This window comes from Bombyx mori, chromosome 16 (genome assembly GCF_030269925.1).
Source record: "Bombyx mori chromosome 16, ASM3026992v2".
Lineage (NCBI taxonomy): Eukaryota > Metazoa > Arthropoda > Insecta > Lepidoptera > Bombycidae > Bombyx > Bombyx mori.
In genome coordinates this window covers 11440957-11463453 of record NC_085122.1, presented here as the reverse complement: position 1 = coordinate 11463453, position 22497 = coordinate 11440957, and the positions used below count along the sequence as shown (strand labels likewise).

Below are 22497 nucleotides of genomic sequence, written 5' to 3'. Positions count from 1 at the left end.
CTCTTACCTGTACCACACATCGAAGCACGCGACCTCTAGCAGGAAACGCACTGTCACATGACAGACGTATTGTTTTACCAACTTTTTTTTTTGTACGACATTAATTCTCGAAACTCATTACAACTTTCTTTTAAAATATCTAATTGTTATCTAGTATCCGATGATTCCTTCATTTATCTAACGTCTTAGATAATTTAGGTTGTTAAGAGGTGTTTGTTATGTAAGCGTATATAAACTTTCAAAGGCTTTTGTGGTAATTTCTTAAGCTTTAAGTCATTAAGTTGTTAGTGAGTTTGCGTTTTTTTTTTTATTTAGCAAACTATTAAGTCTTAATCTTTTACGAGATTTTAAAACACTTTTACGAGTTAGACACCGAGTTTTAATATATTTTAAATTTTACTACAACCGTCTCTTATGAATAAAATAAACTAAACGGCTACCGCGCTAGGTAGGGTGGTGGTACCTATCCGTGCGAACTCACAAGACAACAAGACCTTACCATCAGAAAATGTAAATGTTTTTTATTGTATTAAAAAAACATCAGTACTAGATAGTACATTTTGTTTACGGAATACGTTTCGATGAATATTTTAAAATAAGTAAAATAATTTAAAAATAAGTAAACGAATTTTACTGGTGGTAGGACCTCTTGTGAGTCCGCGCGGGTGGGTACCACCACCCTGCCTATTTCTGCCGTGCAGCAGTAATGCGTTTCGGTTTGAAGGGTGGGGCAGTCGTTGTATCTATACTTGAGACCTTAGAACTTGTATCTCAAGGTGGGTGGCGCATTTACGTTGTGGATATCTATGGGCTCCAGTAACCACTTAACACCAGGTGGGTTGTGAGCTCGTCCACCAATCTAAGCAATAAAAAAAAATGAGGACCGAAAGTACATTTTCTAAATACAATGTTAGTGTGAATTAAGAAAGCAAGTGAAAGTGATACTCGCTAACAACTCAAATATATATTACTAACGGTAAATATGTGTAACAACTATTGTTAGTTTATAGGTACTAATGCAGTATTAGAATAACAAAAAAACTTTTGTGGACCAATCAAATAATATTTAGGAAAGTCGAAAAGTAGACGTGTAACCCTAACATATAGGTGAGCTCACGGGGCTCAAACCGGAAGTATTACTAACACTGGCCCTAGCAAGAGGAGTGCTTCGCAGAATCTATCACCGGATCGGAAACGCGACCCACTGAGAAGATCCGGCAAGTAACTCAGTGGGCTGTGTCTATGGGTTAATTCGCTCGTCGAGCCCTTCGTCGTAAGCGACGGGTTCGACGGTTTGGGGGTTGGTGCTTCCCGCTTCCGTAGGTTTAACCCGCGATTCCCTACAAGTGACCCCTGGGTGGTGCAAAACGGGAGCCGAATTCATAATCGGTGGTAGGACTTGTCCGACTGGCTGGCGACCACCCTCCAACTAGAGTCCGCCGCCAAATAGCCTAGCTGTGTTCCGGCGTGTGGGTTGGAGAGCCAGTTCTATTCCCTCCCTTTCCCCTTCCTTGCTGGGGGTGAGTCTTGGTGACGTCTGGAACATGCGGAGCAGACGTGCGTGCGAGCTCACGGGGCGTGATTGTTTGGCGGGGGTATAGGGAGACCTAGTGAAACGGTATCCGCTGCCGCCCGCCGGTCAGTAGGGGACCTGAACCCGGGTGTCTCTACTAAACTCCGCCCCGGGAAGCTGTCCCGCCAACCGGTGTAAAATCCTGTCGTGCGGTCGTCGTGCCGGAGTCGGAGACCGGAGTGGATCCCGGCGATCGTACGCAGGGTGGACTGGGGGCCCTTCCATGCCCTGCGTCAGTCTCTCGCGCAACCCGTGGTCGAGCACGTACTATGATCCGCGCTTCATTCAGGTGTTGCCTCGATCTCACCTCCAACATCCTACCTCTCCTAATCCTACTCTCCGGAAATATAATTTATGAAGTTTAAAAAAAAGAAAAGGGTTTTACAGGCGGTTCCCCATTCCACATTTAATGTGGATTTCAGCAATGTTAGGGGCCTACATAGCAACCTTGACGCCGTACACCACCACCTCGAGACGGCGCAGCCTGCCCTGCTTTTTTTAACGGAGACGCAGATATCTGCTCCGGACGATACCTCATACCTTGAATACCCCGGCTACGTATTGGAGCACAACTTCCTACGTAAAGCCGGGGTGTGCGTATTCGTCCGGGCGGATGTCTGTTGTCGCCGTCTTCGGGGCCTCGAACAACGGGACCTGTCCCTCTTGTGGCTGCGCGTGGATCACGGGGGCTGTATCCGAATCTACGCGTGCCTGTACAGGTCCCACAGCAGTGATGCAGGTTCAACTCTGTTTGAGCATGTGCAAGAGGGGACTAACCGCGTGCTTGAGCAGTACCCATCTGCGGAGGTGGTGGTTCTTGGAGACTTTAACGCTCACCATCAAGAGTGGTTGGGGTCCAGAACCACTGACCTCCCGGGTCGGACTGCCTACGATTTCGCCTTGGCCTACGGCTTCTCTCAACTGGTGACACAGCCCACCCGTGTCCCAGATATCGAGGGGCACGAACCTTCTTTGTTGGACCTTCTGTTGACCACGGATCCGGCCGGATACAGTGTGGTGGTCGACGCTCCGCTTGGATCGTCTGATCACTGCCTTATTCGTGCTGCCGTACCACTCTCTCGTCCTGGTCGTCGAACGACGACCGGGTATCGTAGAGTTTGGCGGTATATGTCAGCAGATTGGGATGGATTGCGTGAATTTTACGCATCCTACCCATGGGGGCGGTTCTGCTTTTCCTCTGCTGATCCTGACGTCTGTGCGGACCGTCTTAAAGACGTGGTGCTCCGGGGGATGGAATTGTTTATTCCCTCCTCTGAAGTGCCCGTTGGGGGTCGCAGCAGACCCTGGTATAACAATGCCAGTAGGGATGCTGCACACCTCAAGCGGTCCGCATACGTGGCATGGGATAATGCCAGGAGACGTCGGGATCCTAACATCTCAGGGGAAAGGCGGAAATATAACGCCGCTTCCAGGTCCTACAAGAAGGTAATTGCCAAGGCGAAGTCGGAGCACGTTGCTAGAGTTGGCGAGCGATTAAAGAGCTATCCCTCCGGGAGCCGTGCTTTTTGGTCGCTCGCCAAAGCTGCAGAAGGAAACTTTTGCAGGTCTAGTCTCCCACCACTGCGCAAGTCCGATGACACTCTGGCCCACAGCGCGAAAGAGAAGGCTGACCTTCTGGTCAAACTCTTCGCCTCGAACTCGACTGTGGACGACGGGGGTGCCACACCACCGAACATCCCCCGGTGTGATAGCTCCCTGCCGGATATCTGCTTCACACAGTGTGCAGTTAGGCGGGAGCTCCGACTCCTGGACGTCCATAAGTCGAGTGGGCCAGACGGCATCCCCGCAGTGGTTTTGAAAACGTGCGCCCCTGAGCTGACACCTGCGCTAACGCGTTTGTATCGCCTCTCTTATTGCGCTAACAGGGTTCCGTCTTCATGGAAGACCGCCCACGTCCACCCTATCCCCAAGAAGGGTGACCGGTCGGACCCGTCGAGCTATAGGCCTATCGCGATAACTTCCTTGCTTTCCAAGGTGATGGAGCGAATAATAAATACACAACTCCTGAAGTATCTTGAGGATCGCCAGCTGATCAGTGACCGACAGTACGGTTTCCGTCACGGTCGCTCAGCTGGCGATCTTCTTGTATACCTTACTCACAGGTGGGCTGAAGCCTTGGAGAGCAAGGGCGAGGCTCTTGCTGTGAGCCTTGATATCGCGAAGGCCTTCGACAGGGTCTGGCATAGGGCACTTCTATCGAAGCTACCATCTTACGGAATCCCCGAGGGACTCTGCAAGTGGATCGCTAGCTTTTTGGATGGGCGGAGCATCACGGTCGTTGTAGACGGTGACTGCTCTGATACCATGACCATTAACGCTGGCGTTCCACAAGGTTCGGTGCTCTCCCCCACGCTTTTCATCCTGTATATCAATGACATGCTGTCTATTGATGGCATGCATTGCTATGCGGATGACAGCACGGGGGATGCGCGATATATCGGCCATCAGAGTCTCTCTCGGAGCGCGGTGCAAGAGAGACGATCAAAACTTGTGTCTGAAGTGGAGAACTCTCTGGGGCGAGTCTCCGAATGGGGTGAATTGAACTTAGTTCAATTCAACCCGATAAAGACACAAGTTTGCGCGTTCACTGCGAAGAAGGACCCCTCTGTCATGGCGCCGCAATTCCAAGGAGTATCCCTGCAACCTTCCGAGAGTATCGGGATACTTGGGGTCGACATTTCGAGCGATGTCCAGTTTCGGAGTCATTTGGAAGGCAAAGCCAAGTTGGCGTCCAAAATGCTGGGAGTCCTCAACAGAGCAAAGCGGTACTTCACGCCTGGACAAAGACTTTTGCTTTATAAAGCTCAAGTCCGGCCTCGCGTGGAGTACTGCTCCCATCTCTGGGCCGGGGCTCCCAAATACCAGCTTCTTCCATTTGACTCCATACAGAAGAGGGCCGTTCGGATTGTCGATAATCCCATTCTCACGGATCGTTTGGAGCCTCTGGGTCTGCGGAGGGACTTCGGTTCCCTCTGTATTCTGTACCGCATGTTCCATGGGGAGTGCTCTGAGGAATTGTTCGAGATGATACCGGCATCTCGTTTTTACCATCGCACCGCCCGCCACCGGAGTAGAGTTCATCCATACTACCTGGAGCCACTGCGGTCATCCACAGTGCGTTTCCAGAGATCTTTTTTGCCACGTACCATCCGGCTATGGAATGAGCTCCCCTCCACGGTGTTTCCCGAGCGCTATGACATGTCCTTCTTCAAACGAGGCTTGTGGAGAGTATTAAGCGGTAGGCAGCGGCTTGGCTCTGCCCCTGGCATTGCTGAAGTCCATGGGCGACGGTAACCACTCACCATCAGGTGGGCCGTATGCTCGTCTGCCTACAAGGGCAATAAAAAAAAAAAAAAAAAAAAAACGAGGACGGTGAACGGTGCTTGTGGTACTTTAAAAGGACCGTTAATGGATCGGGAGGATCCGTAATGACGTGCTTTGGGCGACGTCGACTATTTACCATTCGGTCTACAGGATTGGGTATGTAATTCCTGAAAACAAACAATTCAGAGTCTATGAATCACCACAGAATGCGCCCGTGTCGACGAAATTTAATGTATATTTAAATAAATTCAAAAAGCATTTACTGAATATTCTAAAAGACTTTAACTTAGTTTAATACAACATAATAATATTAAGTGTAATATTTTAATGATTATTCAAATTCTGTTAAAATAATTTTAATGTGAGTTATTGCTGCGCTCCTTCTTCGCTTCGCTGACTTTGGATTTGATTTAATTTGAGTGAGAGATACTTTAGATTTTAATATAAACCCTTTTTTAATACGCTTTTATTAGCTCCATACGTAAGTTAGTATGTAACGGAATCATTCAACATGATTTTGACCCCCTTCAAAACGTGGGATTAACTCGAAATTTTGCATACTTATGATCGGTCCTTAATAAGTATATATTCCAAGTTTAGGGTTAATCCGACGTTTTGAAGGGGGTCAAAATCGTGTTCAAAGATTCCATTACAAACATACATACGTCTGAAGCTAATAAAAGCGTATTTACAAGTTCAAGCCACAGACACGTCAGACCTCAAGACACAGTTAGTTCGGTCTGAATGAAATGTTACATAAAAGTCTACAAATATTTTTTAAGGTAGCACAATATCCAAATGAAGCCCCTGATCATTAAAATCTTAAAGTAATCGAAACGTCGGTGAATCATAATAATAGGGTGACAATAAAAACCGTAAACCGTAAAAATAGTTTTAATTATGTTTACGACTCGCGAGAATTCAATAAAATGTAAAAAATAAATTCTAAAAACGTTACCTTTTGTTACAGAGCCATGACGGTGAAGAAGACAGCTCGTTCAGGCGGTCTCGCAGCGCTGGTCGCCCGACAAAAGCTTCATTCCAACCAGCTATTAGAAGTCCTAGGGCTCAGCAAGCCTCCCTACACCTACAACATCCTCGTCGGCTTCAACGAGAAGGACCAACTCCAATTGCTAACCAAATACGAACACGCTGACGATGAGAAACAATCGCTAATCAAAGATTTTACCGACTACAAATCTAAGATTGAGAATATCAGTATTGATGACATTGCCAACTGCGTCAACGTTGAGACCTACCCGAATGGCGACAACACTTTAGTCTTCTACGTCATAAAAAATGCAGTCAAAGAGGCGGTAGCTTTGAAATTCGAAAACGAGCAAGACTTCAAGAGAATATATTTCACTTACAAATATTTCAAAATGAGGAATCGCCTGACGAAAAACACGGTCAACACGAACGAGGGCTTGTTCGCGAAAAAGAAGACCCACCACGACATATTTAAAAACAGTAAGAACAGCGACGATTATGGAATCTTCGAGAAAGGCAAATCCGAGTATGACCTGATGCGTACAACTGATAATGACGGGGTCACACATATCGCTGTTCACCAGAAACATTTGAATACGAGGTTCGATCAACCTATGAGTATAATAGGTATTAAAAACGAAGTCGGCAATGTAGACGAGATTGATAGTATTATTTATACAGACATAGATGTGCTAGCTAAGCCAGACAAGAAGAGATTATTTCAGAAGAAACCGAAAGCACCACAGCCCCCAGCGCTGAATAAAGACGCTAAAGTTTTGAAAGGTGAATTCGTGCGTGTTAATGTCGATAGAGTTCCAGACGTGATCCCAAAGGACAACAAAGCTAATAAAGTACCGGATATCTTGATATTCAAAGAAAATAAACAGAAAAAGATCAGTCCCCCGAGCAATTTATGGTCGGCCAGTAATAAAGGTGAGTTGTTTTAAAAGGAATAATTTTTATTGATAAGTTTATTTGATTGGTAAAACCAGACACAGATTTGCAGCGAACACAAGTATGGAATGTTACGGTATGTTGAAACGTGTCGACAAATTTACAAAACGAATAAATAATTTTACAAATATTCGTTAACATTAGGGCGATTATTCGGTGAATTGCATCTATGCGGAAACTGAACTGAACATTATATGCATTTTAAATTTTGTTTTCTACAGAAATAGCCTTATTTTATCGGATATATAAAACCGTACCTTTCAATAACTTTTTGTAACTATACTTGAGACCTTAGAACGTATGTCTCAAGGTGGGTGGCGCATTTACGTTGTAGATGTCTATAGGCTCCAGTAACCACTTAATATCAGGTGGGCTGTGAGCTCGTCCACCCATCTAAGAAAAAAAAAGCACATTAGGTACTATTCGAGTATCCATTGTGTACCAACGGTTTGTCGCTTATTCAACTTTGGAGTAGTCAATGCATCTTATAGATTTCGTCATAGCTTCATTTTAAACGTTTAAAGAGTTTTTACTCAACTCACGAATGCTGATCACAGCCACCGCTGAATTTATCGGAGCCAAGGCCGCGCCATCAGTCGTCTTTGCGCAATCGGTCATTCACCCTTGCGCATCCAGCGACATTGCGCTTCTAAAGTAATTGGCGTTAAATCTAGCGTATTCTAGCTCTTTGTTGGGCGATTTTCGTTCACATTTCGAAAATGTTACATCTGCTTCGGTTTGAAACTTTGTTTGTTGTTGATTCGATGCGGTTTGAATCAATTAGGTTTTTTACAAACTAGTTTTATTTGGCATCGTATTGTCATAATTTACAAAGTTGACTTTTTAAAACGCGCCTTTTAGTTAGTAGTAGTAGTTTTATTTTTCCAACTGGAAAGGCAAAGGTATCATACCATACAGCCTAATCTTTTATATATTTTTTAGAAATGAAAAATGATATTATGAAATTAAGTTGATTAATATGAAACATGACATAAAATGAAATGAGATGGAATGAAATGAAATGAGATCAGATGATGATGAAATATGATCTCAGTAAAATGGTGGTCGTTTACTGAGATTTTTTCAGTGGACTTTTTGGAGGAACCCGAGAAGTCACGTCCAACTGTTTTGTTTCATTTTCCCACATTTGTGCATTTTCACAGATACTAAACAGTTAATAAACCACCGTTATTACACATTTAAACCTGAAGAAACGCCAAATAGACAAAATAAAACAAATCGCACAACTTCACACCTCGCGTTCCCGCCAAAAAGTCGCGTCTTTTAGGTTTTTCACAAACTAAATTTGTTTTTGTTTACGATTGACATCGTATCGTCACAATTTACAACATTGACTTTTTAAAACATATCTTGAAATTTTTGGAGTATGATGTTCACTTGGATATTTTGTGTTTGTCAAAGTAAGGAAATATTTGTGTTTTCGAAATCAGACTGGACACTGTTTGATTTAATTTAAAATATTACTTTAGTTTTCAGCTGTTTTTCTTAGGTTAATTCCAATAAATTTGAGGTTAAAATTGTTCCGGAAGTTTAAATTTTCATATAAGGTGCATAATTATATATAGTTTATTTGCAAAATATACACAAAAACTTAACTTATTAACTTCCTTGTTATTTATTTAACTTAACTTATTATTTATTATTGAATTATGAGCCTGTGACAATTGGTGACAGAATTTCTATGTCAATTCTCACTAGCTTACTACGACAGGCTTAAAGGTCAAGTTACCGGTTTCCGTAAACAAATTGATTTGCGATAGTTATAAAATAAGTAATATAATACATTAAATTTATATATACATTTTATATATGATATAAATTTTAAAAGTGATTAAGGGCTTCAAATGTTTTTTTTATATATCACAGAAAACGCAATTAAGTCGTATTGTTTACTAGCGGCTCGCTCCGGCTCTGCTCGGGTCTTTAACAAAAATTTCAACGATATTTGACGTTGTTTTATTTTTTTAAATAAAAGAACACTTATTGCGGCATAACTATAATGGTTAGACATATGCTGTCGCGACACTTTTTGTAACTAATAATGTGTTCTGCAAAGTCGTAGTACATTATTTTATTCTATCATCAATAGTTTTCGCAGCGCACGCGATGTAAAGAATATTTGAGGTGATTTTATTACACCTTAGGTTACATTATTGGAGTTTTAGTAAGGATCCCAAAAAAAATTATAGCCTATGTCACTTGGGAATAGTGTAGCTTCCAAACAGTGAAAATTTTTTTCAAATCGGTCAGTAGTTTCGGAGCCTATTCAATACAAACAAATCTTTCCTCTTTATAATATTATATTAGTATTAGTATAGATTCATTCTGAAGTATACCATATCATTATATACATATATTCTGTTTACACTTTTGATAATTAACGAGAAAGCAATATACACCCTCCACCCCTGGTTAATCGGCAGATAATGCCTTAATCACGAAATCCGCTGCTGAAATATATGCGCGCAAAATTTTATTTTGACAAGACAGGATACATTTTCTAGTATTGCAGAGTACTTCTAGTTTGAAAATAAATATGTACAATTCGTTTAACCCAACATAAACGGCTATTATCTAAGAACGAACACGTAATATTCCATTACCAGTTTATGATGTATGTATATTTTGACGAGAAGAACGCTAATATAAACTGCACACATCCTTATCATTACACAATTGGCGCTGGCGAACTGCCATTTGGACGTCATCTGGGTTTTTTTATGTGGTACGAACGAGCTCACCGGATTCAAGAGACATCAGGATTTACTGGTGGTAGGGCCTCTTGTGAGTCCGCACGGGTGGGTACCACCACCTCGCCTATTTCTGTCGTGAAGCAGCAATGCGTTTCGGTTTAAAGGGTGGGGTGTAGCTGTTGTAACTATACTGAGACCTTAGAACTTATATCTCAAGATGGGTGGCGCATTTACGTTGTAGATGTCTATGGGCTCCAGTAACCACTTAACACCAGGTGGGCTGTGAGGTCGTCCACCCATTTAAGCAATAAAAAAAAATCATCAACCAACCTTGATAAGTCTCAAAATAAGTCTAAGTTCTATAGTACAATGGCAACGACACCCTTCAACTCGGAAGTAATTGCTGCTTCGCGGTAGAAACAGGCAGGTCGCTGGTAATAAATACACTGCGGACTCACAACACGTCCTACCGCCAGTAATAAGGCATTTTTTTTTTTTTGCAGTTATGCCATTTTAGTAGAAGTCATTCGCGAACTTGCGCTAACTCCGTATATCATCATTACGAGGTATTTTTGTTATGATATATTTTTTCCAAATTTTTTACTTTGTGTGGCTCTCCTCTAAAGTTGCAAAAATGTCGCTTAAACACAATTGCTTTTCACACCTCGATATTAAAATGGGGACCTGCCGTAAAACAGATTATCCATCGAATTTATCAATGGCTTACCAATTGGCTGTATGGTTTATATTCCCTCGCGGTTTGCAAGCGTAATAAAATTTAAACGTCTTACCTAAGTGATTTATGTAAACACTAGATTGCTTAACATCGGGTACGGGCTTTTAGAATACTCCTGACGGATATGAGTGACTTCGCGTCCTTGCGGATCCATCAGATCCAATAACCTTTGCCTTAGACGCTTTCAGCTCTAATACTAGGAGCAGGCTTAGGGACCTTAGGCTTACTTACTCGTCAAACTCGACAAAGAGTTCGACGTGCAACCTAACCCATGCATCAGCTCGCTAAGTTTCTCGCCGGATCTTCTCAGCGGGTCGCGATTCCGATCCGGTAATATATTCATTCGCTAAGCAGTTGCTCTTGAGTTGTTAGGTCTCCTTCGGAGGCGCTCGGGGAGCTGTTAGCAAATCCGACCCCTCCTGGCTGAGCCTTTGCTCGCCCGTCTGTCCTGGTGAAACTGGAAAGGCCTCCGGCCACCAGGAATGCATCAATCCTAAAAAAAAGAGTGACTCATTCTCTTTTTATTCAATTTTTTATGATTTTTTTTCTCGACTATTCCCATTTCAAATAATATTCCCATGTTTTCATTGGTAGCACCAAATCTCGTCGAAGAAAAGAAAATCTGTTCAAAAACAGAGAGGAAAATTGATTGATATACATATATAACGAAAGATAATAAATATAAATCTCTGGACGGCCAACATGAAGTATTACACACCACCACACACAATTAACCTACTGTGGACTGTGTCGATGATGCGTTAAAATTGATAACTTTACGTAACCAGTACTACATTTAATTTCAACTCTTCTAATATAAATTACGTGTTGTTGTAGTCTTTTGAGAAATGTGTCTGCCATTAATTACTCTGACGGCCCAATTTAGCATTCACTGCTGCGAAAACATTGTAATGTATACAATAAAATATAGAGAATAGCGCTATTTAACAATATGAGAGAGATATTTTAAAAACATACAGGCAAAGGAGACAGCCGCCAAACATCCTAAAATATGAGATCGAAGGTTCAATAACTCGATACGAATACATTGCGTTGCATTGATACATTGCATTGTTAGGTCACGGGAGCTTAAATTTTCCGTCTATATACATTGGTCATATAGCAAGAAAATTCTCTGACAACTTGGAGAGTCGTAGTGACGGGTAAAATGGATGGAAAACGATCCAGAGGTCGGAGTCAAAAAAGATGGAGTAATCAAATGTCCGAGCACCTGGAATATGGAGATTGAGCCACGCACTTCACTGTGCCACTGACCGACATAAGTGGCTACAAATCACAAGAAAAGGTCTCAGGCGGGCGCATCACGATGTTCAGCAAGAGCGATCGATTAAAGGAGGAAGAGGAGGATTGTACAGTGAAACTCCGTCTCATCTAGTTTTTTTTTTCCTACCTAATCTAATAGCCATGAGAGGCTATTTCTGCGTAACCGTAACTAGTAGGTGAGCTCACGGGGCTCAAACCTAACGACTTTGCTAACACAAACCCTAGCAAGAGCCGTGCTTCGCAGAATCTACCACCGGATCGGAAGCGCGACCCACTGAGAAGATCCGGCGAGAAACTCAGTGGGTTGTGTCTGTGGGTTAATTTACTCGTCGAGCTCTTCGTCGCAAGCGACGGGTTCGATGAGAACGATGAGTATTTACACATGAATGTAGTCAAATAATCTATGATTCTTCCAGATGATTTGACGAACAATGTTGACAGAACTGCGAACAATGTAATTTAACCTTTAGTACAACAACAGTAAGGTCGAGGTCAGACAAACTTGTACGGCGCCTTTGAATGTTTCTCATTTGACATTTGCAATAAAATTTTCGATACTTCTTACACTATTGGCGTTGGCAGTATTTCCAAACGTAATTTGCAATACTTATCTTTTAGAGCAAGAGCCCGTGAACCCCAGATCTTCGTTATTTTATAAAAGCTGAAAGTTTGTCAGCACATGCTCCCAACACAGGTAAGAACGATGGACTATTATGAAGTTTGGGTTACCGTGCCTTTGGCAGGTAAACGGTACTAAAGGTGTGTAAAATACCGATCTAAATTCATCAAATAATAAAGTGTGATTTTTTGGTGTTACCTTCAGAATGTTATTAAACGACGGTAACCCAAACTTCATAATAGCCCATCGTTCTTACCTGTGTTGGGACCATGCGCTGACAAACTTTCAGCTTTTATAAAATAACGAAGGTCTGGGGTTCACGGGCTCTTAGACTATTTTGTATACATAATAAACTATGGTTTTTTTCGTAATGCATTGAATCGGATCTTTTTTTTTTTGAGTGGCAGTGGATAGTCTGTACTTATTCGTAAACGCAATTAAAACTATTATATTTTGGCGGCTTAATCGCGCTTTTTTTATTTAATTGTCATATCGAGAGGTGAAAGGCTATTGCGTTTAGGCGACGTTTTCGCATCTTTACAGGAGAATAACCATTTAAAGTTTATAATTCGGAAAAAATATCATAACATAAAAGCTTCTTCGGCTATTTGAACGGAGTAAACTTAATTGAAGTTCAATTAAAAACGTCGAACTGTTGACGCTAATCTATATATATAAAAATGAATTGCTGTTCGTTAGTCTCGCTTAAACTCGAGAACGGCTGGACCGAAAGGCTAATTTTGGTCTTGAATTATTCGTAGAAGTCCAGAGAAGGTTTAAAATATGAAAATTCCTTTTGTTTGTTTTAAGTTTATTTTATACAAAAGTTTAGGTCTTTTATTTATCGGTTGAGGCACTACGAAGTCTGCCGGGTCAGCTAGTACCAAATAAAACGCACATTTATTTACAAAGATAAATTTCGCGTATTAAGCGATATGTCTGTCGCTTAAAACCTTTAAGCGAAATGTCGCTTAAGCCTTTCACCTTTGAGGTGTATTTTTTTTGTGCAGGGTGGTGGTACCTACCCGCGCGGAATCACAAGAAGTCCTACCACCAGTGATTACGCAAATTATAATTTTGCGGGTTTGATTTTTATTACACGATGTTATTCCTTCACCGTGGAATTCAATCGTGAACATTTGTCGAGTACGTATTTCATTAGAAAAATTGGTACCCGCCTAGGATTCGAACACCGGTGCATCGCTCAATACGAATGCACCGGACGTCTTATCCTTTAGGCCACGACGACTTCATATACATTATATATTCATGTCTCGACTACATTATAATTTTCGTGGTCACTGTATTCAATTTTGGCGGCAATATTTTGCTATGAGTTTCTCGCGGATCTTCTCAGTGGGTCGCGATTCGGATCCGGCGATAGATTCTGCGAAGCACTGCCCTTGCTAAGGCTAGTGTTAGCAAACGCTCTCAAGTAGAGCCCGTGAGCTCACCTACCCGTCTACGAGTAGCTGAAATAGTCCTTTAGACTATGGAGCACATGACTTTGCACAGTCTTGAATCAATCTAATTGACAATCTAATATCTAATCTTGACAATCTAAAATGTAATCTTGACAATCTAATATTAAAAAAAAAGACATACCCGCTGAGTTTCTTGCCAGTTCTTCTCAGGACGGAGGCTAGTTTTTGTGAATTGGCGGTAGTTCTTTTTGACGTTCAACAAGTGTGTACTTGATTTGATTTGACTTTCCGTCCAGCGATGTGTTTTTTATATTATGAAATATTCTACTGTCGTATTTTTATACGCGACGTTGCCCGGATCATGTTAAGCACCACGACAAAATGTATCATATTCGTTAATCCAAACTTTAAACTATTTGCGAAATTTAATTTAAATCCCCTTACTAGTATTTGCGTGATTGCGCAAAAATCACGCAAAACATACAAATTTTTCCATTTACATTATTAATATAGAGATACTAGGGAATATAATAACGAACCTGTTATCAATTAGCTCAGTATAATGTAATCAGATCTCGAGGTTACAAATGCTACACTATCCAAGCGTGAAGGGCGGATTTGATTCCCTACAGATCTTTCTCGACTTCCGTGCTGTACCACTAGGTCAATCTACCGTGACTATTCGAACAGTTTTAGTAACCCTATTATATCTGAGAGACAGATGAGCATACTTGATTCTATAAATTAGTTTACCGGTAGTAGGACCTCTTGTAAGTCCGAGTAGGTACTACCAACCTACCTATTTCTGCCGTGAAGCAGTATTGCGGTTCGGTTTGAAGGGTGGGGCAGCCGTTGTAACTATACTGAGATCTTAGAACTCATGTCTCGAGATGGGTGGCGGCATTTACGCTGTAGATGTCTATGGGCTGCGCTTACTTTACGCGGTTATTAGTGATCACTAAAGCTATTAACAAATATTACGTTGGTATGTGATTTGACGGATATTCGAGTCATGCGAGACGTCAGCGGAGAAAGTATACCGACATTTTCCGGTTTACTAAATTTCTCATAATCCTCATTAGCTTGCGAAATAAATAAATAAAATGTATGATTTGTATTTCCCGAAATTGATGGGATTCATGAGTTTTTACGAGTTAGGTTACTGTAGTTAATTTATTCAATTATAATTTCCGATGTTTGAAATACATCACTATATTGATATGCGTAATAGCAATACCGCGTTTTATTATAACTAGTGGTCCGCCGGTAATCCAAATTAGACTATAATTAATTGAAATTATAAGTTTGTACACTTTTATGATTCTATTGTCAAAGACAAATATACTTATGACTTATACTTCTATAATCACATATTTCGCCAAAACTACACTTAAGACAAATATTAAAGACAAACAATATTGAATCTATTCTCAATTTGACCACAGACTTTAAGCAATAAGAAAATTTGAAAATAAACAAATAGTATGCTGTATGTGTCAAATACATGGTAGTGTGTGTAATGTTTTTTTTTAAATTTTTTTATTTAAGTTTGCTAATTTGCTAATGTTATTTGTAATGTTATTTTTTTGCATAATTTAAAAAAATATTAATATTCTGTACTCCTTCTCTATATTCTCTATAAGTGTGAGAAATTTCGTACTCCTGCGTCCGCGCAATTTTCGTAAAAAGGGGTATACTATACAAAGTTTTTGCTTCACGTATTAATATATAGAAGATTATTGCAGTCTTTATAACCAATTGACTGGGTTGTGCATTAGTTAGCTGATTGAGGATCGGGAGTTTGATTCCCGCATTGGGCAGACATTCGCGTGATGAACAAATTTGTTTGCCTTTTTACCAGTGTTTTTTTATATCTTTTTATTTTTTTTATTGCTTAAGTGGGTGGACGAGCTCACGGCCAGCCTGGTGTGAAATGGTTGGTTGATCAGTACAATCAAGAGTAAACCACCTGATTAATACTCATATGTTTCACCTGATTGCATTGCACACTTAATGTAAATTAGTTTAACACATCTATACATATAAATAAAATTGGAGTGTCTGTTTGTAATATAAATAATCGCTTTTTACTACATGCATATGAATATATATATGGTACATACACCAAAATATATTTTTTTACAATTTTTGTCTGTCTGTCTGTTTGTTCCGGCTAATCTCTGGAACGGCTGGACCGATTTTGACGGGACTTTCACTGACAGGTAGCTGATGATATAAGGAGTAACTTAGGCTACTTTTTTTAGATTAGCTTCGCCCCGCGGCGTCACCCGCGGTACGAAATTAACCGCGGTTAACATCGCGGGACTCAACTATCAATAATAAAATTTAATGTTTCCGAAGCGAAGCGAGGGCGGGTCGCTAGTTAGTTTTATAAATGAGAAGTGAAAACAAATAAAGATACATAATCTTCCGATCTTTATTAGTTCGTGATATATTTATTTCCGGATCGATAAAGAGAGCTATTAACATATGTTTACGATTAATTCTGAATTTAAATATAAATATTTTCTAGTTCGCGCTCCGACGCTACGAATTTTATACATTTTATTTAAAACCATAGTTACATGATGTGTTCATTAGTTTCTCTGAATAATAAGACAATAGTATCGATTGTAGGATTTGAAAGTCCGCCTTCTTGCATCGATACGATTATTGTTTTATGAATGAGGGCTTACTGGTGGCCCGGATGCCTTTTCAATCAGGGGTGTTTGATAACAGCTGCCCGAGCGCTTCCAAAGGAGACCTAACAACTCAAGAGTAGCTGCTTCGTTCTACTACCGGATTGGAATCGCGCTGAGAAGAAGTCATCGTCGCCTAAAGGATAAGACGTCCGATGCATTCGTGTCAAGCGATGCAGCGGCGTTCGAATCCCGCAGGCGGGAACCAATTTTTCTAATGAAATACGTACTTAAAAAATGTTTACGACTGACTTCCACGTTGAAGGAATTACATCGTGTAATAAAAATCAAACCCGCAAAATTATAATTTTCGTAATTAGTGGTGGTAGGACCTCTTGTGAGTCCGCACGGGTAGGTACCACCGCTCTGCCTATTTCTACCGTGAAGCAGTAATGCGTTTCGGTTTGAAGGGTGGGGCAGCCGTTGTAACTTTACTGAGACCTTGGAACTTATATCTCAAGGTGGGTGGCGCATTTACGTTGTAGATGTCTATAGGCTCCAGTAACCACTTAACACCAGGTGGGCTGTGAGCTCGTCCACCCATCAAAGCAATAAAAAAACATGGATTATTAGCGCTTATTAACTAGTAAAGTCCGCTTCTGTTCTGTCTGTTACTTATATTAATAACTAGCTGTACCCGTCCGCTTCGCTGGGCATTTAAAATTAACAATATTATTTATTGTCATTATTGTTGGGGAGTGCAACACTCGTGCAAATATTAGCCTATCTATTAAGTACGTTTATTTTCTACATGGATACCAAGTTTCAAGACCATCGGATGCACGGTTCAGTAGTTATAACGGAACATCCGTAAAAACCACTGTAGATTTATATATTAAGTATAGATTTGAAAAATTCTGCGTGGATTTAAAAATAATCTTTCACACAAACCTACACACACACACACACGCGCGCTGAGCTTTAATGTGTTGATTGATTTTTATAGATGCAAATTTTGTAAGCATTTTATTTAAGGCGTAGAGAAAACGACTTGATAACAGTAATTCCCATAATTTTAGTTATTCAAAGTTATTCAAATTAGCTTCTTCATTAGATCTGTGATTGTATTACGCGAACAGATAAGGAAGTAAAAACTTTTGTGTTACATAATTATCATATAAATTGTTAGGTATTCAACAATGATTAGTCAAATTGTTTTTCAAGAGATTAATGGACAACGTGTTAAATCAGATTTTTTTAATTTTAATTTTTATGCATAGATGAGTGGACAAGCTCACAGCCCACCTGCTTAAGTGGTTGCCGGGATCCATAGACATCTACAACGTAAATATCGCCACCCACTACCAGTTTTAACAGTACAACGGCTGTCTCACCCTGCAAACTGAAACGCATTACTGCTTTACGGCAGAAATAGGCAGCGTGGTGGTACCTACCCGTGCGGACTCATAAGAGGTCCTATCACCGGTAAGAAATACTTGTACTATATAGTTGTTACAGGCGTCATGGTTAGCGTAAATGTGGCAAATAATGTTATACTTTCTGAATTGTATATGTATCTACATGAAAATCTTATTTTAAAAACTGATTATTACAAAGGTTTTATTTAAAAAGGTTTTTCTTATATATTCTCTTATATATATGAGACAATGTCTTTAGTTTAATTTGTCCATGCGAAAACACGAGAAGTGACTCACTATTAACGTACTAATCTTTGATTTGAATTTATATTCTTTTATTATTAATTTATTTATTATTTAATTTTTATTATTATATTAATAATAACGAAGAATCTATGTAGTTAGTTAGTAAACACACAGCGCAGACATTCAGATCTTGATGAATAATTAGATTTTTATATAAAAAAAATCACATTCGAGGACCGCTTTCTGTTTGTGAGTTACGGAAATATACACGCGAGCAAAAGTTTGGAATCACTTACTTGAAAATGGTTCCGCGCGATATTGCTTACTAAAAAAAATTTTAATTATCATAAAAATGACATCATTTTAAAGGTTCGACTCTTAACTTTAAACTGATACTGAATTCATTAAAATCAAGTCAGCATTTAAGAAGCTATCCCGGATTAAGTGAAGGAGGTAGGAAAACAAGGAAATATGAAAAAATAATGAATGAATAAAACAACAAAAATTAATTCATCTTTTTTTTATTTAGCCTTCAAATTATGTATCAGTACTTGGTGTTCCCTCCCCTCGCCCCAATAACTGCTCGAAGACGATTCTTCATAGACCTGATCAACTTCTGAATTGATTCTTGTGGGATACCTTCCCACTTCTCAATCAACGCCGATTTCAGCTCATTCAGACATGAAAGAGCAGGAGTTCTGGAACGAACCTTCCTCTTCAGTTCATCCCACACGTGCTCAATGGGATTCAAGTCCAAGCTGAGCGCTGGCCAGTCCAATGTGGCGATACCGACTTCTTCGAGGTATTCAGTTGTTACACGGGCAGTGTGACAACGAGCTTTATCGTGGATAAGGAGCAAGGCATCACCGATATATCCCGCATAGGGAACGACATGTTCCAGCAGAATATCGGAAATGTACCGGTCCGAAGTTAGACCGCCGCCTTGTCTCCCGCCAGGCACGCAAACAAGCTCGGTTTTACCGTCGAATGAAATGCCGGTCCACATCCTACAAGAGCCGCCCCCTAAGCCATTGTTTCAGCGAAACAGCACTGCGCAAATCACTCCCCAGGCCGCCTGTAGACCCAACCTCTTCGGTCGCTACCGTGCAAACACATCCTGCTCTCGTCAGAAAACAGGACTTGCCTGCATTGCTCAACCTCGCAATCAAGATGGGTGCGAGCAAATTGAAGGCATGCTTTTCGGGGAGCTGCCGTGAGTTTTGGGCCTGTGGCAGGCCTTTTTGGAGTCAAATTCTCTTGCTTGAGTCGTCGACAAACTGTCCACTCGCTGGCTGCTACCCCACGAACATTTCGGAGCTCCTATTGGACGTCGACACCAGGTTAATGCCGATTTCGGAGAGAGGTTGACACGATAAAACGGTCATCCCTCTCTGATGTGCACCGGCGCCGTCCAGATCTTGGTCTCGAGATAAAGCCACCAGTCTCCCGAAAGCCCTTGTAAGCTTTCGAAACCTAGAACTGGCTTATGTGGAGTCGACGAGCGACAATCCACTGGTTGAACCCTTCTTGCAATAGGGCTACCATTTGTGCTGCTTCTGTAGGAGTTGTCTCCATTGTCGTACAAGTTAAAGGGTCAAAATTAGCGGAGATGTATACCGGTCAACGTGTGAAAGTCGAGTGATAAGGAAATCCGATATTAGGTGCTTTTACAGGAGTCAATAGGTCGCAACTCGCGACGTATCAAACAATTAAAACACGTCTTTTTCGTTATTCCTTCACTTAATCCGGGATAGCTTCTTAAATACTGGCTTGATTTTAATGAATTCAGTATCAGTTTAAAGTTAAAAGTTAAACCTTTAAAATGATGTCATTTTTATGATTATTAAAAAAATATTTAGTACACAAGATCGCGCGGAACCAATTTCAAGTAAGTGATTCCAAACTTTTGCTCGCGAGTGTATATTTGTAAGTACATGAAGGCATCGAAAGCAAAATTCGCGAAATTTTATCCACTGGTAGCATAAAGGACTATTTCACTACAAAAGTAGATTTTCTATTTACTTTTTTTCTACCTATCCCAGTTACCTCGAGGGGTTAAACTAGGTTCATCTAACGGGTAGGTGAGCTCACGGATTCAACCTCAGAGAATTTGCTAACACTAACCACCAGATCGGTATCGCGACCCACTGAGAAGATTCGACGAGAACTTCAGTGGGCAAAAACCGTTTATCTTCACCAAAAATATTCTTTTTATTCCTATTCCTTATTGGTACTTATTAAGCATAGCTCACTGCGTTCGTATTATTGTTGACTTCGTTCATAGTAATCCATGTAACATAAACATTCAATAATACATTAGTGCGCCCTAATAAGCACAAGTACCTGCAAGGCATAGTCACCGCTATCTATGGACATGGACAATACCATACCATAATATGTTAAGGTATTGTCTGGTATCTGGCTAAACTCAAAAACGGCACAATGATTTTATTATTAAGACTATTTTTCCGGCTTAATCTGTTTTCAAAAAGGAATTCACGCATCATAGGACTCTCTATATGGTCCTTAGTTGATTGCCGCTGTGCTTTAGTCCATAAAGTTGGATAAAGACACAAAAAATTTACAGTAAAATTTGGGAGCCAATGTGTCTGCGCGACACTTGGTTAATTGGCACTGAACTTTTGTGCATAAATCTGGATAAACGTACAACAATTTCGCATTAAAATTTGGGAACCATTGTGTCTCGCATCGAAAACCCAGAAATTGACGTAGTAAGTTTATAATTATTCAAATTGTCAGTCGATCATTGGATCTGATCAGGAAGGTCATCTGCGCTCACCTGCTTCATAAATAAGTCTACACACGTCTACGGAGAGATACACGTGAACTGAATACAAAGAGCAAGTTTAGTTTATGTAACTTGCCAGTGTTAGCACATTCTCTTAGGTCGAGCCCCGTGAGCTCACCTACCACTCTCAGCACAGCTGGAATAGCCCCTTAGGCTACCAATGAATGGATAGGAAAAAAAACGGGTGGCTGTTTGGTTGTAATTGAATTAAGTTGTTAATTCTTCAAGTTAATCTGTTTTTAAAACCTAATCTGTACAGCCGTGTTAACACTGACATTGTGGCTTTTGGCGGGAACGCGAGGAGTGAAGTTGCGTGATTTGTTTTATTTTGTATATTTAGTGTTTCTTCAGGTTTAAATGTGTAATAACGGTGGCTTATTAACCGTTTAATATCTGCGAAAGTGCACTAATGCGGGAAAATGAAACAAAATCGCTGAACGTAACTTCTCGGGATCCTCCAAAAAGTCAACTGAAAAAGTCTCAGTAAATTACCACCATTTTGCTGAGATTATATTTCATCCCATATCATTTCATCTCATTTCATTTTATTTCATTTCAGTTCATATTATCATTTTTCATAAAAATAAGAATATAAATTAAAATAAGACTTGACCTAAAGGTCTTAGTTACCAGGTCATAAAATAAACGTAAATAGCATAGAAAATAATTGAAGATGATATTATCCCAAATATGCATCCTCCAAGAGCTAATCCGATAAATTCGCACAGCGATCCCATTTGCGCTAATGAATTCAAAAACAATAGTTTAAAAAAAAAAAAATATCCGTCATCTTTTTTAAGGTTCAATTAAATTTTTTATACGACACCGATTACTATTTTATAATTTTTAATGTAAAATAACTACGTTGTTACATCCTGAACGTATTACGCATCTTTCAATGTCAGCGGTCAATCGTCGATTTAAATTTTCGAACTGTTTGTTATGTATAAGGAAGTCATTTGGATATTAAATACGCATATAATCATTTAACAAGTCCGAATATATTTTAAAACATGCTTATAAAAACTTTGCCTAAAGGGCCTAAAACCCTTATAGCGGTGACTAAACGGATCTTTTCTTTTATTTTTTTTTATTGCGTAGATGGGTGGACGAACTCGCAGCCGACCTGGTGTTAAGTGGTCACTGGAGCCCATAGACATCTACAACGTAAATGCCGCCACCCACCTTGAGATATGAGTTCTAAGGTTTCAATAGACTTACAACGGCTGCCCCACTCTTCAAACCGAAACGCATTACTGCTTCACGCCACAAATAGGCAGGGTGGTGTTACCGACCCGTGCGGACTCACAAGAGGTCCTACCACCAGTAATACGGTACGCAAGGTAGAGTTAGTAGTTGCTCAAATTGCTCCGATCTAGTCCGACCAGCCCGCGAGGTCTGAGCCGCACCCCCATAAGGGGACACGAGGAGCCGATGCGATGAGATCTTGTGTGCTTTACATTCCTTTTGAGAACTACCCTTTAAAAATTGCCATGTGCTGTAACGCACACACGTGCCTTTGATTAACAGCCGAATAGACAACAGTCACTTTTCATTTAAGATCAGTTAGTTTCGTTTCATTTCCTATTAATTTCTTATTGTCGTTATTTGAGTACGAGGTCATTTTGCTTAGAAGTCACTGCGTTAATCCACAGTGCGTTGCCAGAGGTCTGTTTTTGCCACGCACCATCCGGCTCTGGTATGAATATCCCTTCTACGGTGTTTCCTGAGTGCTATGACATTTGA

The 22497-nt window shown here is 40.5% G+C and overlaps 1 protein-coding gene across 1 annotated transcript in view; it reads left to right on the top strand.

Annotated features, from left to right (window-relative positions):
- Window positions 1-22497, top strand: part of LOC105842714 (uncharacterized) — a 118184-nt gene that overhangs the window by 88235 nt on the left and 7452 nt on the right. The window contains exon 2 of the mRNA XM_012696948.4: window positions 5889-6841. Within this exon, the coding sequence (XP_012552402.1) occupies window positions 5893-6841 (949 nt within the window). The 5' untranslated portion in view covers window positions 5889-5892. The remainder of the gene's footprint in view (window positions 1-5888; window positions 6842-22497) is intronic.